Consider the following 14,033-nt stretch of genomic DNA (forward strand, 5'->3'; position numbering starts at 1 on the left):
TAAAACTAAAAACTAAATAATTTAAACATTAAGAATATTTTTAAAAAAAATTACAAATATTAAAGACAAAAAACATACTTTACCTAAAATTAATATATTTGATTGTTAGCATAATAAATTTGTTTGGAATAGGTATGTAGACCTAATACATAAGTAGCCTAAATCTTTACCTAGCAGTCAATCATTTCTTGCCTGAGATGTCAAAGGATAAGATAACATGTGATAGTGGAACATGAATATCGGTTTCTCATAAAAATCATAAATAACAATGTATGCTTGTTAGCAAATTATGTAGTATTTGGTATCTCACTCCAATCCATATTAAAAAATAAGGAGTAAAAGTGAAAGCGCAAAATTTATTCAATTCACAAAAAGAATATTAAATACTTTACAAAAAAAAATATAATATAATAAAATTATAAAATTAAATTATCACTTTATTCTAATTAAATTTTTAACAAGATATAAAGTAGTAATTGATGATATTATTTTATCTTAACAAAATCTCTTTAGAAAATTCTAAATGAGTAATCATTATACTCAAACCAAATTATTGACACATAAATATAAATACGAAGTGATAATTTGCGGTATTCGGGTCTGTCACTACAAAAAAAAAAAGGTTAAAATGGCGGTTTTTTAAGGTAATTACGGCGGTTACAACCGTCATTATTACCGAAAATGGCGCCCTCAAGAAACGCCGGAATTCTGGGCGTCATTCTGGTTATTACGGCGGTTTTCAGAAAACCGCCGTAATAACCAGTGGATAATACGGCGGTTTTTTGGCGGTTAAAACAGCGGTTTTAACCAAATAAAATGGCGGTTTGTTGGTGTTTATAATGGCGGTTTGTAACCGCCGTTTTTACCTGGGTTTAATGGCATCTTCTCGTTTAAAATGGCGTTTCTAACCGCCATTTTTACCTGGGTTTAATGGCATCCTTCTTGTTTAAAATGGCGTTTATAACCGCCGTTTTTACCTGTATTTAATGGCATCCTTTTCATTTAAAATGGCATTTTTTAACTGTCGTTTTTACCAGGATATAATGACACCATTTTCGTTTAAAATGGCATTTTTTAACTGCCGTTTTTACCAGGATATAATGGCACCATTTTCGTTTAAAATGGCGTTTTTAGCTGTCGTTTTTACCTAATTGCAATTTTATACTTTTTAAAATGAGATTGAAACTATGTATTTAAAGTGACATTTTTAGAATTCAAACTTTAAAATCTCATAATAACCAAAAAGCATAACCTTAAACATCATAACAAGATTTTTAATTCATACACAGTCTCCGAAAATAAAAAATCATAATCCAAAAACAAAGTATCAAAGATTACATTTTTTAATAATTTGTCTTAACATATATCTATAATACTTAATACATAAAATCTTTATCATACAAGATCATGCTTCTTTGTTGCTCGCTCCAGAAGACCTACTTCCTAACTCTCTTGGTGATGGAATCTCACTCTCTTGATCCAATCCCTACAACAAAAATATAATTATGAGCACAATAAAAAAGGATATAAAACTGAATCTGAAACTATTAATATAAAATTATTCAATCAAAAAAGAAAAGAGGATCAAATTTCTGGTCAACAAGGTCCCTCATCATCTTCAAAATTAGACCTTGAACTAAGATTAGGGCTTGATCCTCCACAAGGATCTAATTCATCATCAGCTAGCTACTACTTCAATCTAATTTTGGTTATTATAATATTAACTTAGCTTCTTTAAAATGTTTTTTAGCTTTCTTGCTTGCACCTTTTCATAGGAATCAATTGTTGGTAGGCTTTTAATTAAAAAAGTTAAAGCTAGCTTCCAAAGTCAAATTTTAAATTGACCCAGATTCCCTTAAGATTCCAAATATTACACATGGATAAGGTATTAAGAACATAAATTGTATTTGTACCTGTGAAATTTGTCGAGTAGGGAACATTCCAGCCAATTCCACTGGAATTTTACCTCCTTCCTTAGAAGTAATATAGGAGACTAGTGCTTGCAATTGCGCTTTAACGGTATCCAACTCTTCTTGCACATTTGGACTACAAGTAGATGATGTGCCAGCATCATTTGAAGACCCTAAATTCATCTGACTAATTCTTGTAGTGTTGTTCTTGAAAGCAACTGTTGGAACAGCTCCCATGCCTAAACCTCGAACACGACCAGGGTGCTCTTTCCCAAGAACTACTCCAAGAGCATCAAGAGGAGAATTAACGGTTGATTCCACCGCTTGTTGACTACTATATGCTTCAATCTTCTCCTACATATACAAAAAGAAAGGGAAAGAATCAAACATAATATTATCTTATAAAAAAGAAAGAAAAAGAAATACAAATAAGTTACTTATTGCACTTTAGACTTACCGCTATTTCTTTAGCCTTTTCATTAACATAACTTCCATCTATTTTTCTGTGAGTGATATCCCACATTTGAACCCTACTAACTTCTTTTCCCGTCTCTTCCATCTAAAATTCAAGAAAAGTAGAAAGACTCAATCAAGAAATATATCATCCAAGAAAAGATATGCATAAAATTAAGTAACTAACAGCAACAATATGTTCTATTTGAGAAGCAAAAAAGGAATTTAGAGAAGCAGACAAGGAAGTTAGAAAAATTAAGTAACTAACAGCAACAATATGTTCTATTTGAAAGCCCTGTTTTTCAGTGAAAGTTTTAAGCCATTAAATTAACCCAAGTGGCAAGCAAGATTAAATGTTTATTGTTATTTTCTTTTTCTAAATGCTACCAGCTTCTATTCTTTTGGTTGCACTATCAAGGTTGAACGAAAATGTGCATCAGTGAATGCAGAATGCCTACTAGATACTACCTAACTAACAAATAATTATTCAGCACCGAAAAAATAGAAGCACAAATACATCAATAAATAAATAAATAAATCTATAATTATTTTATGTTTTTGATTACCAATTCAGCCCTTCTTCTTGCAATTGATTTAGCACCCGAAGTATGAGAAATTATTTGTTTTTGCCGAATTTCTTGATTCCTCTTACAAAGATTCTGCAAGATTAATTTGGACACAATTAATTTGGACACAAAGATTCTCTTAACTTCCTATCAGCCAACTTAAACCATTGAATAAGTTCAGCTTCAAAATAATTAACTCTCAGTGAATCCAACAGTCTTAATTACTCACTAACAGTGATAGAACTCACATGAAATAATTCATTAATTTTTCTTTATTATAAATTTATAATAGTAACTCACTAACAGTGATAGAACTAACAGTGATGTTTGATTCTAGTGTAACTCAAATTCCAGAACTCGTAAACAAAATTTCCAATTTAAGACTTATAATAGTAAGTTAATAACCACACATGGTTACTCAGATTTGATCCAGAGATGACAAACTACTCCAATGTAACGATCAATTATACTTATTTAATTATGGTATATATTATATTTTATACTTTTCGTACACTTCTCTAAATAAAATATTTCTTTTCACATAATAATGTTTTCCTTTATACATTAGACTAGAAGAAGAAAGACGATATAATAATATAACAACTAGCTACTTGCAGCTCTAATTAATACACAACTAGCTACTTGATATTTTATTATATAACTAAAAAAATTATACTCCTTCTGATTTCAAAGAATTATTTAAGGCTTTTTAGTGGGACAACATTTAACTAAGATTGTAAGTACTTACCTAAGTTTCAGGCTTCAAATGATATTCTACAAATAAAGCCCATTGATCAAGAGCAATATCTTCTGGTGTATTATTTATAATCTCAGTTTTACTCATCCTCGGATCATAAAACTCATTCCAAAGCTTTATCCTATGTTCCCTCCATTTTTTGTCAAGCGATTGGAGTAGAAATCGTTTGGCCAAGCTATCACACACTTTGAAGCAAAATCGAGCCTTTAATATGGAACAAAGAATATATATTAACTAACAAATATAACTAAATAATGACAAAGAAATAAGCTTTAGAGTTTAAGTAATTTTCTTACTTGGAAAAAAATATTCCATTGATTTTCAAAAAGCTCTCTGGAATGTCTGACCACTTATCAAAACTGATTGAAAATGCTACACAATCAGTGGCCAATTGCCCACAAACTCCTGCAAGGAGTCCGGTTGCTTCTCCTATTGCTGCATGTTGTCTATCAAAATTGACAACTATGCGCAAACCTTCTGGCAAATTATGCACATCCTTCACTAATAAATGAAGACGTGTACTATTTTCATATTCATCTAAAATAAATAAATAAATATAAATAAATGAGTAATTGAGCAACATAATTTCAGTAAATAAATATAAATAAATATCCACTGCAAGATAAATATCATTATTAAAACAAGAAAATAATGTACTATATATTCTCGTAACATAATTTCAGTAAAGGATACATTAGAGTAATTACAATCATGTTAGAGATTAAATTTATTCTTTGCTATACGAGATAATTTAAGTTATCAAAGGTGTAATTAATAAGTGAAGCACTAGAGTTTATATATATATATATATATATAGAAAGAAAAGATTAGCTTAGTGATAAATGATTATTAAACTTTTATGCTTGAACTAGAGTTTATATATCTTTGACAGGATAATGATTTGGGATTTGTATGTATATATTTGGCCTTATGCGTTAGTCCTGTAGCATTATTGTCCACGTTCTTTAAATTCAATTGAATGATCCCTCTATATATATAGTCATATACTATATATAGTCTATGCCCATTGCTGGACCCAATTATGTCCTTTCAATTATTTGAAAAGATTAATATAGAACAGGAATAACAACAATAAGAAAAGCAAACACACTACAAATTAGGATCAAATTACATATATTTAGAGATGACAAAAAAAATTCGAATTGCGGATACTTGTAAAAATTACTTGCGACAGAAAAAAAATTAGAGATCCATTAAATATTTACAAAGACGGAAGATTTATCACCACGAATAAATAAAAATGGTGGCAAAAATTAAAGTATCTATCTTATGAAAATTTGTTAAATTCTATTAAAGTGAAATTATTTAAATACTTCTTATATATACGATGTAAGTATATGTTTAACTCTTTTTTTCAGTTTTATTTAAAAACAAATTAAATTAAAAATGATGTATATAATATCTAAATATGCACTAATTAACTATTTAAATTTATATCATTATATAAAGGGAGATTTGAAATTCCAAGTACTCTTGTGAATGAGGAGTATGCTGACAGTTACTTGACAGAAGAGAAAGGCAAGAAGGAATCTGCTTCTTCAAAGTTCATTGACTTGTGCAATCTTAAACAACTATTTCATTTTATTAATCTGTTTGACAAGTTTAATCCTTTCATCAATTAATATATTTAAATATAGCTTATTTTTAAAAATCTTAAAGAAATTGGTGATTGGAACCAGCAAGTATAATTAAAGGTACAAATACTAATTATTACAATACCCTGTCTTTGCAATATATGAAATTAAATTAATTTTTATAACACTAGTTTGTTTTTTTCTGAGAAGCCAAGTTATTTGTATTATTTGAATGAGTAGGAAAAAATTTGTCTAGAAAGGAGACAAGGCATGGCAAACAAGATACTGAAGAATTTATAGCAGAGACATGTGATGTTAAAATCATAAGAGAAGGAGAGGAAGTGATTGATCAGAAATATAATCATGTGAATTGCATAGTAAATGGACAATTTACTATGATAGAAATATAATCATAAATAATTACCTTATTGTTTTGTTGCTCTAGACCATGTACTAACAAGGTGTTAACAAGGTGTCTCCCTCTCAGCATTACCAAATTTGATTCAGTGATTTTGATATCACTATCTTTTTTACTCAAATAGATTTGAAAGCTTTCTACTTACAGCATTGAATTCCTGAAACTAAAGCCACACAACACAACACAGCAACAGCAATTGAGAAATAATACATTAAAAAAATTTGACAACCAGCAGAATTTATTGCTTTTAACCAACACTTTTAGTTATTAATCAAATTTCTTTAGTACTGAGAATTCCTTTTTTTTTTCGTCTTTCATTTCCCTTGATAAATATAACTACTAGAATAACACATTTACACATTTGTTAAACATTCTAGCATGAAAAAAAAAATCAATTTTACCAATTTTCAGAGATGAAAAAAGAAAGAAAGAATCTTCAAAGTTATACTACTCCCAACATGTTAATGTATGGACAAAGAGCCTACAAAAATTTGGTTACTGAAAGATGGCCTGCATTTATCTACTAGTATGCACCTTCAATAAAGTAATTTCATTGTCGCATAAGTTTTTTATTTTATTTTATCTTTAAGATAGTGAATTTAAAAGCTAATTAATTTAGTAGGCAAACAAAACAAAACTCAAATGACATCATGTTTTTTCAAATAAAAAAAAAGAAAAAAGAAAAACAAATTAATGACTGTATGATAAAGTACATGTTGTCAAATATTTTTTACTAACAGCTGGCAACTGAAAAATAGCAAACTTAGTTACAGAACTTCTTGCAGTCAAATCAATAGCACCCTGAAATTAATCAGCAAGAAACCAAAACTAAAAACCTGAACAATATAACACCTTGATCGAGGATTTTTTTTTTAAAAAGCATAAAGAAAAAGAAAAAAGGTGACAATGCAATAACGACTTATGTACCACCTTGTGGTCATAGAGCATTTGCTCGCGAAGAATACAACCAACAACACAATAATTTGACCGGGTTTGAATTTTTATTTAATAAGATTTTTTCCATGTACCTGATATATGACGCAGCCCGCTGGAACCAATTTCAGTGTCTGACAACACTAGACTTCTCAAGAGAGTGAGGCCTGAATGAACAAATAATTGTTAATATAAAGTTAATCCAAAGCTACATTTGGTAAACTCCAGAAATTTAATAGTAAACCTGTCAAATTGGCAAGCCCTTCATCGCCTATTTTGCAGGAATCCAAATTTACTAAACCTGGACCCAGAAAATAAATAAATGAGGATATGAAGGATAACTGGAAAATTCAAAATAAACTAGCAGCGCATGCATGGTGTAAATTAAGGACATGGTCTTTTCTTCACATTCTGAATTTTTGTAACAGTAATTCTGAAATAGCATAAATTCAGAAAATGTATTGGTGAGAAAAATATACTCAGAAGCAGCATGTGGAAAAGACAGTCACCATAACAAAAGGCAGAGAAATTAGAAGCACCTTTCAGATGTACTAAACAGGCATCTGTGATCCTGTTAAATGCCAGACTTAGCCTCTTCAAGGTTTTAAGACCTACAGGAAATTGTAAGCAGACTGTTAAACCATGAATTCATATTTTCATCATTAGAGCTACAAGTACAAACTTGGCAGAGGAAGTCCTCAAGTTTGGTCATTAGAAAATAGAATCAGTCTTACTAGAGAGGTTCTCAAATTCTTCATCAGAAAGACAGCACCTTCAGATATGAATGTTTTAAGTTGCATAAAAACTAACTATATTGTATACAACAAATACAGATTAAGGCATCTACTATGATGGATTTGCATGATACTGACATCATGTCTATAAAGCATATCAAAGGGGTGAAAAGACATCTACTGATCGATGGAGACATCTTCAATTCTTGTATTTTTATTTGATTTGATATAATTTTAACCTTTCTGTCTTCAAAATCTATACAAGATTATGGTTTGGAGAATGAAGAGAACTTAGATTCCTATGGCTACAAATGAAATCCGACACCATTTTATTCCCTAATCCTTTTAAAAACAGAATTAATTAACTCTTCTAAACATCAATCAGCAGAGATTTGAAGGACAGTTCACACACATGGGACCAAAAGAAAAATTGCTAATGTGTCTAAGTGCAAGGGTTCAGTTAATGCAAAAAAACATTGAACAGAGCAAGGGCAGCAGAGCTAAACACTACAGAGATAAACAACATAGCTTTGCTTGAAAGAACCAAAAAAGAACCAAAGAGGCAAATAGAGAAATTGAAATTGGAGCAGTTTTTTTTTTGAGATCTAAGATCTAAGATCGGAGATCAGAGAAACATCTTAATAGAAGTAAGCAATAGAAGATCTGAGTTCAGAGAGAGAGAGAGGAAGGAGTAAAGTTAAGAAAGAAGACCTGAGATCGTCGTCAATCACCCCCGCACCAACGTTAATCCAATGCTTCAAGGAAGACCCAAAAATCCCTAACAGAGCTGCAGAGAAACAAAAACCCCAAAAAATCAGCACCAAAAGCAATTTTGAAACCCTAACCCAAACAAAAACAAAGAAATTGGTTCCTTCTGGAATCGAAATGCTGAGATCAGTAGCCACCAGAACCTTGCCTCTCGCCGGAATCTTCGTCTCCACAGCACAAAAGAAAAAACAAAATAAAACAGCATTTCAATTTAACTTGAGAGGGAGAGGTACCTGGAGAGATTGTAACCGGCGGAGAGAGGAGAAGCCCTAGAAGGAAGAACGGCGTTGTTGGAGAGGTACCTGGAGAGATTGTAACAGCATTTCAACATAGATTTTACACGGAGGAGGTGATGAACGTTGTTTGTTCAGAGAGGAGATCGTAACCAGAGCATTGTTCAGAGAGGAGATGATGAACGTTGTTTCTTACCTTTACGTTGTTTGTTGGTGTAACCAGATCGTAACCAGAGAGCAGAGAGGAGAAGCCCTAGATAGAACGAAGAACGGCGTTGAATGAGCCAGGATTACAATTTTTTTCATTTTATATGCGTGTGAAAATGGCGGTTCAAACCGCCATAATCACCAGAACCGCCAGAATGTATAAAGCCAATTACGGCAGCAGCAACAATTGCCATAATGTCTCGATATTATGGTGGTTCTTTAAAACCGCCTTAATATCAATGCCATTTTAACCCTTTTTTTTGTAGTGTGTCTTTAGTAAGCTTAAATGTTTTGAGCTTTTGTGATAAGCACAATAAATAATTTATAAATAGGCCCCAAATGGGTGTTTAATAATAATTATTAAATTTTTATTTTTATTATAAATATTTTTAAAATTCATTTAGAAAATCTTAAATTTGTTATCTTCATTTAGTGACTAAACCCACTAACACACTCTCTGCTCTCGTTCTCTTCCCTTTTCACAGAATCCACTGCCGTCAACAACAATCCCTACCCACTGCCATCAACCGCAACAATAATCCCTATCCATTGCCTTTCTCTTCCCTTTTCATAGAACCCACTGCCATCAACAATAATCCCTACCCATTGCCATCAACCTCTCTTTCTCTTCCCTTTTCACAGAACCCACGTCTACTGCCAATTTATTTGAGAATTTCCTTTTCAGTTTCAGAGTGCCGTCGTTCTTTCTGCCTTCATCGTGCACCGCGTCTTTTCGTCGTTCTCAGCGTCGTCCCCCCTTCATTTCTACACTTCAAGAATTTCAATGAATTTGTGTTTGGGTTGATTTAGGGTTTGATCAATGAGATCAATGAGTTCCTGGATTTGTCAATTGCATAGAATTTTTCAATTAAGAACATAAAGCAATTAAAAAAAATGGTGGAAAGAAGCTGTGATATTTTTTTTATATTCAATAGATTGTTTTTCTTGTTTATCTTGAAAATTGAAATGAAGTTGTTTTCTCTGTTAATATGTGCTGCAATTTGTAGTTTCTCAGGGGTATTTTTGTTATAGTAAGTTGATCTAAACATGAATTTGTGCTTGGTTGAATGTCATAATAGATATTGCTTTCTCAAATTTTGCAGGTACAATTAGAAGCTTAGTTTGGTTAGAGGTATAGCTTGATGGCACAGTTTCAAATAAAATCTTAATCTTTATCATCTGTCACTGCTGCTTCTAAATCAGTTTCAGGTCAACCATCTCAACAATCCATCAAGTTAACTTTTGTAGGATAATTTGCTGGCACAAACTGTCATAATACACTAATTTAAATGTAATTTTTTTCTCTCTAGAATTAAAAAAGATGTAATGTTACTCCTTGAAATATAAGAGCATTTCTATGTGATTTTAAGAGAATACCATGTCTATGAACATTATATATTCTGCAGTGATCATCATGTGAACAGAAATTTTCACAAGGTTCATCACTTGTGGTTACTCAATAGCACTTGCTGCACATAAGATCAAAGGTGTCTTAACTTTTAAATAGAAAAAAAAAATTGAAAAAATCTAGTTATCAACATAGTTAATTAATATTTTTTTTAAATATCAATTGAAAATAATTATGACCAATCTCAATCTTTATTTAAATATTCCATTTCTATTCTAATACTAAAATTCCTATTTTCATGGCTTGATCTTGTTGGAAAGTTTCATTAACGGTCACTTTTGGAAACTCTTACTTTTACCAAATGTTGTAGCATATATACATTATTCCTTTTTGATGATATAGCAAAGAAATGCATGGCGTGTCTCGTAGAGTGCAACAATTTTTGGTCCCAAAACCTCACATAAAGGAATCTTTGTATTACACAGACCTCTTAAACCATTGCAAAACCACCAATTGCATAAAACAGATGCATGCCCAGATTGTTGTTAATGGTCACTAATATCAATTTCATACTGGAATCAAGTCATTTGATGAATTGTCACAATGTTTCGTAAATATTATAAAACTAAATAAGTGAACATGAATAATATTTAGTGAAGATTGATCCTCTCGAACTCTTTTATTCATAACTTGATAAAACAATTTGTAAACTGATAAAACAAAGTGTATTGTTTCTTTTGACTAATTACTGAGATAGAAGCTATCCTAAGGGAACTGGAAATTAATAATCCATTAAAGTGTTAAACCAATAAGGGGCTAAATAGGCATCTTGATCTTGAAAACCAAAAATTTTAACATTTTGGTTGTCTTTGGATCGGTGATATCTTATATAAGCTAATTTGTAAACTCTTAAGGAAAAAATCAAATAACATTGTTGCATAAGATCCAAATATTGTTAAACAACTTGATGAAATAGGCAAAAAAACTAGTATCAAATAACATAAATTACAACAAGGTTAAGTAAAAACAAGGTTGAGTACAAATTAGTTTGCAATCAGCCCCAGCGCAAAGATCCTATTTCCTCTTTCAGAATGAATTGTGGAAGCTATGTTGTTCCTGCCTTTCCTTTAGAGCAACATTAAGTTTATCCTTTGAAGAATCACTCTGTTGTGAAGAGACAGATTTCGTAGCAGTTAATGATTGTTTCTATCCCAAGTCAGTGGATACAGAAGGAAAACTAGCAGACGCTTCCCCCACTGATTGTGAGTTATTCAAAAGATTTCCTACTCTTTGTTCAATGTCTGTAGACATTCTAATTTACAGAACACTTAAAAAAGTTAAGTACATTTCTAAATCCTTCCACACAAAACAGAAATCAGACATTGAAAAAGGGAAGATATACTCTATTTCCTTCTGTGTTGATCCATGACGCTCGTCAAGATCTGCACGGTAATCAGGCAAAGGAACTTTGCTTACAACTAGAGTTTTCCCTTTATTATAAGCATGGCTTTCTTTTCCCAAGCATCTTCATCTTCCCTATCTTGTCCCACCACTCATTCTCATCAAGCACCTCCTTCTTCTGCACCCCACCAAAATTAAAAATAAAATCAATATTATCAATAAATATTTGAAGTATCTATATCCTAAGTTCCTAACCAAACCAATATAGCACTAACTATTCAACTTGGGAGTGATTATTATCAAACACATCATACACAGAAAAAAAGAGCTTTTCCCAGCTAGATTGCATTGACTACATGTATAAGACTACGCCATTATATCATCTTATCAGTCATATCCATTTCAAACCATTTAAACCCTACTATACAACAATCACAGCGTTAATAATAAAACTAATTTAAATATCTCTCTACTATCTATACTAAAGCAATATTGAGTTAACAGAAAGTGAGATACATTACATACCTCCTTCAACCTCTTTCTTTTCAGCCTACAGTCAACCAACTTAATCAATAAAAGAGAAGAAAAATCTCAACTTTAATTCAGTAAAGCTCCCCAATTGTGAAATTTCCAAGAATAGTGAACCTCACTTACCACATAAGAATCTCCATTTTCCAAACATCAAATAAAAATATATAAAAAATGAAACATTATTAAAAAAATTTGAAAAACAGGGTAAGTACTTGTTTGCGTTCCTAGACCTAGCAGCAGACTCACGATTCTTGATCATGCGTCTCTGCTTCTGAAGGCTGGCCTTGTCCACTGGTTCCTCCACCGCCCTTCTCTTCTCCTTTGCCACCGCAACTGCCCCTTCTCCTTCACCACTACCGCCTCCTGATGATAACGAGGGTGCTGAGACTCCACTTGCCACCGCAGCATGAATCCCATTGGCAAAAGGCTCAGCCGCGGAGGAGGATGAGCCTTCAACGGCGGACACCTGCGGAAACTGATGAGGAACAGGATGATGATTATGAAGAGGAGCAACAGCGGTGATGTCGTCATCAGTGACGGCAGCGCTTTTTGAGAGCAAAGCCTCAAGGGTAGGGGAAGAAGCGGAGGGTCATCGCGAAGAGGAAGAAGGTAGCAAGCAGTTGAAATGAGGGTTTAGTTCTGAAATTTTATATGGGGCAATTTTAAAATATCAAAAAATTTGTATCTCTTATTGTAATTCATAATAAATTATAAATAAATTAAATATAAACCATTAGATTGTTTATCAATCTAATCCAATGGTTTAAATTGTATGGTGCATTAGATCAGCTCAAAAGACCTGAGCTGATTTTAGACAGACCCGCGATACTCTATCTAAAAATAAGTTTTAATTATACTCAAAATAGCAAATTAAATGATGTAAACACTTAACCTAAATACCAAAAAAATTACCAAAAATATAAGACTAATCTTTTTCAATCAAAAGAGTGACTAATGACTTGGTATAATAAAACAAATGTCGAGACACAACAATAATAAAAAAAAAACTTACAAATTACTTTCCAATTCTTACTTATAAAAAATACCATACATTAATTTACGCATAACCATCTATTTGTACTAGTCTTATAGTGGTATATGTAACACTCTTATTAACAGAATGTCATACTTTCGACTGCGTCATTCTGATAGCGAAGAATATTCCGACGACTCTCATATATTTAATAATAAGATAAGAGCCTTTAAATTAAAACCGTATAAACTTTTCTTCGAAAAACTAAAATACTTTTTCTCAATAATGTACATACATGCATACATACATACAAATCAATCACAACACTTCATACATATATTTATATATATAATAATAAGAGTCCTTTATATAAATAACCCACAAACATTACATATCACGATTCTTATCCCTCTTACAAAATATAGGAATAAAAGTGAGGAAAGACTAGCTATAATATATACAACAATATACAACACAACCATAAGCGCAAAAGAAACTCCTTAAACTCTTTGTTCGTCCTGAAAAGGGGAAAATCTATAAGGGGTGAGAACATTATCCTTGTAGGTTCTCAGCAGAGGTTTTAAAAATTGTTATAAGAAGATATTTAAAAGAAAATTGTTTTCAAATGCATTGATTATCGCTCATCTTATGAATCTTTTCAAAAATCGATGGTTAATTATCTGAAAATCCAAATTCCTATTTTAAATTTATAAAAGTCAATCAAACACAATATCCAAAGGGTTTCACTACAAACCAAAGGACCATACTACCAAACTTTCCACTTATTCATCCAATCACGGCCTCCGACCCAACACTGAAGGTTCTTGATGACCTAGAGAAGGGGGGTTGAATCTATGGCCTTCTTTGAACTTGATTAATAAAGCCTCGAATTAAAACTTAAAACTTCGCTTCTGTTTTGTCTGCAGGATGGATTATGTAGGAGACAATTTTATTTTGTCTCATGAATCGTGAAAAACAGAATCAGAATAAGGAAGAGAAAGATGACACAATCATGTATCCTGGTTCAGTTGCCTAGTGCAATGCAACCTACATCCAATTTCTACCACAACGTTGGTGAAATTTTCACTATCTTTCCAAGTATTACATACACCAATTCCCAAGGATTTAACCTAATCCTATTAGGGATACACCAAGCTTCAACATAAACTTGTCTTGGCTATGTAACTACTTAGACTCAACACTCTA

The 14,033-nt window shown here is 31.8% G+C and overlaps 2 protein-coding genes and 1 long non-coding RNA gene across 3 annotated transcripts; all 3 read right to left on the reverse strand.

Annotated features, from left to right (window-relative positions):
* LOC110262332 lies at positions 1,236-3,022 on the reverse strand. Its single transcript, XM_021113139.1, has 4 exons — positions 2,930-3,022; positions 2,368-2,469; positions 1,914-2,264; positions 1,236-1,486 (listed from the first exon to the last, which is right to left on the reverse strand). Exons 2-4 carry the CDS (start codon positions 2,467-2,469, stop codon positions 1,406-1,408), a joined length of 534 nt encoding a protein of 177 aa, XP_020968798.1. The 5' UTR covers positions 2,930-3,022; the 3' UTR covers positions 1,236-1,405.
* On the reverse strand, positions 6,287-8,723 carry LOC107623753. The gene is made up of 7 exons (XR_002355211.1): positions 8,564-8,723; positions 8,368-8,436; positions 8,078-8,153; positions 7,172-7,243; positions 6,877-6,933; positions 6,728-6,799; positions 6,287-6,500 (listed from the first exon to the last, which is right to left on the reverse strand). It is a non-coding gene; the product is annotated as an uncharacterized LOC107623753 (long non-coding RNA).
* LOC107621072 (ABSCISIC ACID-INSENSITIVE 5-like protein 2) lies at positions 10,832-12,443 on the reverse strand (the record flags this gene model as incomplete). The annotated part of the gene is made up of 3 exons (XM_016323118.2): positions 10,832-11,501; positions 11,849-11,873; positions 12,067-12,443. Coding segments are annotated over 3 exons (486 nt in total), but the record flags the coding sequence as incomplete, so codon positions are not given.

This window comes from Arachis ipaensis, chromosome B10 (genome assembly GCF_000816755.2).
Source record: "Arachis ipaensis cultivar K30076 chromosome B10, Araip1.1, whole genome shotgun sequence".
NCBI classification, from domain to species: domain Eukaryota; kingdom Viridiplantae; phylum Streptophyta; class Magnoliopsida; order Fabales; family Fabaceae; genus Arachis; species Arachis ipaensis.

Coding starts and splice junctions, on each gene's coding strand:
- LOC110262332 (XM_021113139.1), bottom strand. CDS start 2,469: ATGGAAGAGACGGGAAAAGAAGTTAGTAGGGTTCAAATGTGGGATATC. Junction 2,265..2,367: donor AAAAGGCTAAAGAAATAGCG/GTAAGTCTAAAG, acceptor TTGTATATGTAG/GAGAAGATTGAAGCATATAG. Junction 1,487..1,913: donor CTACTCGACAAATTTCACAG/GTACAAATACAA, acceptor TTTTTGTTGTAG/GGATTGGATCAAGAGAGTGA.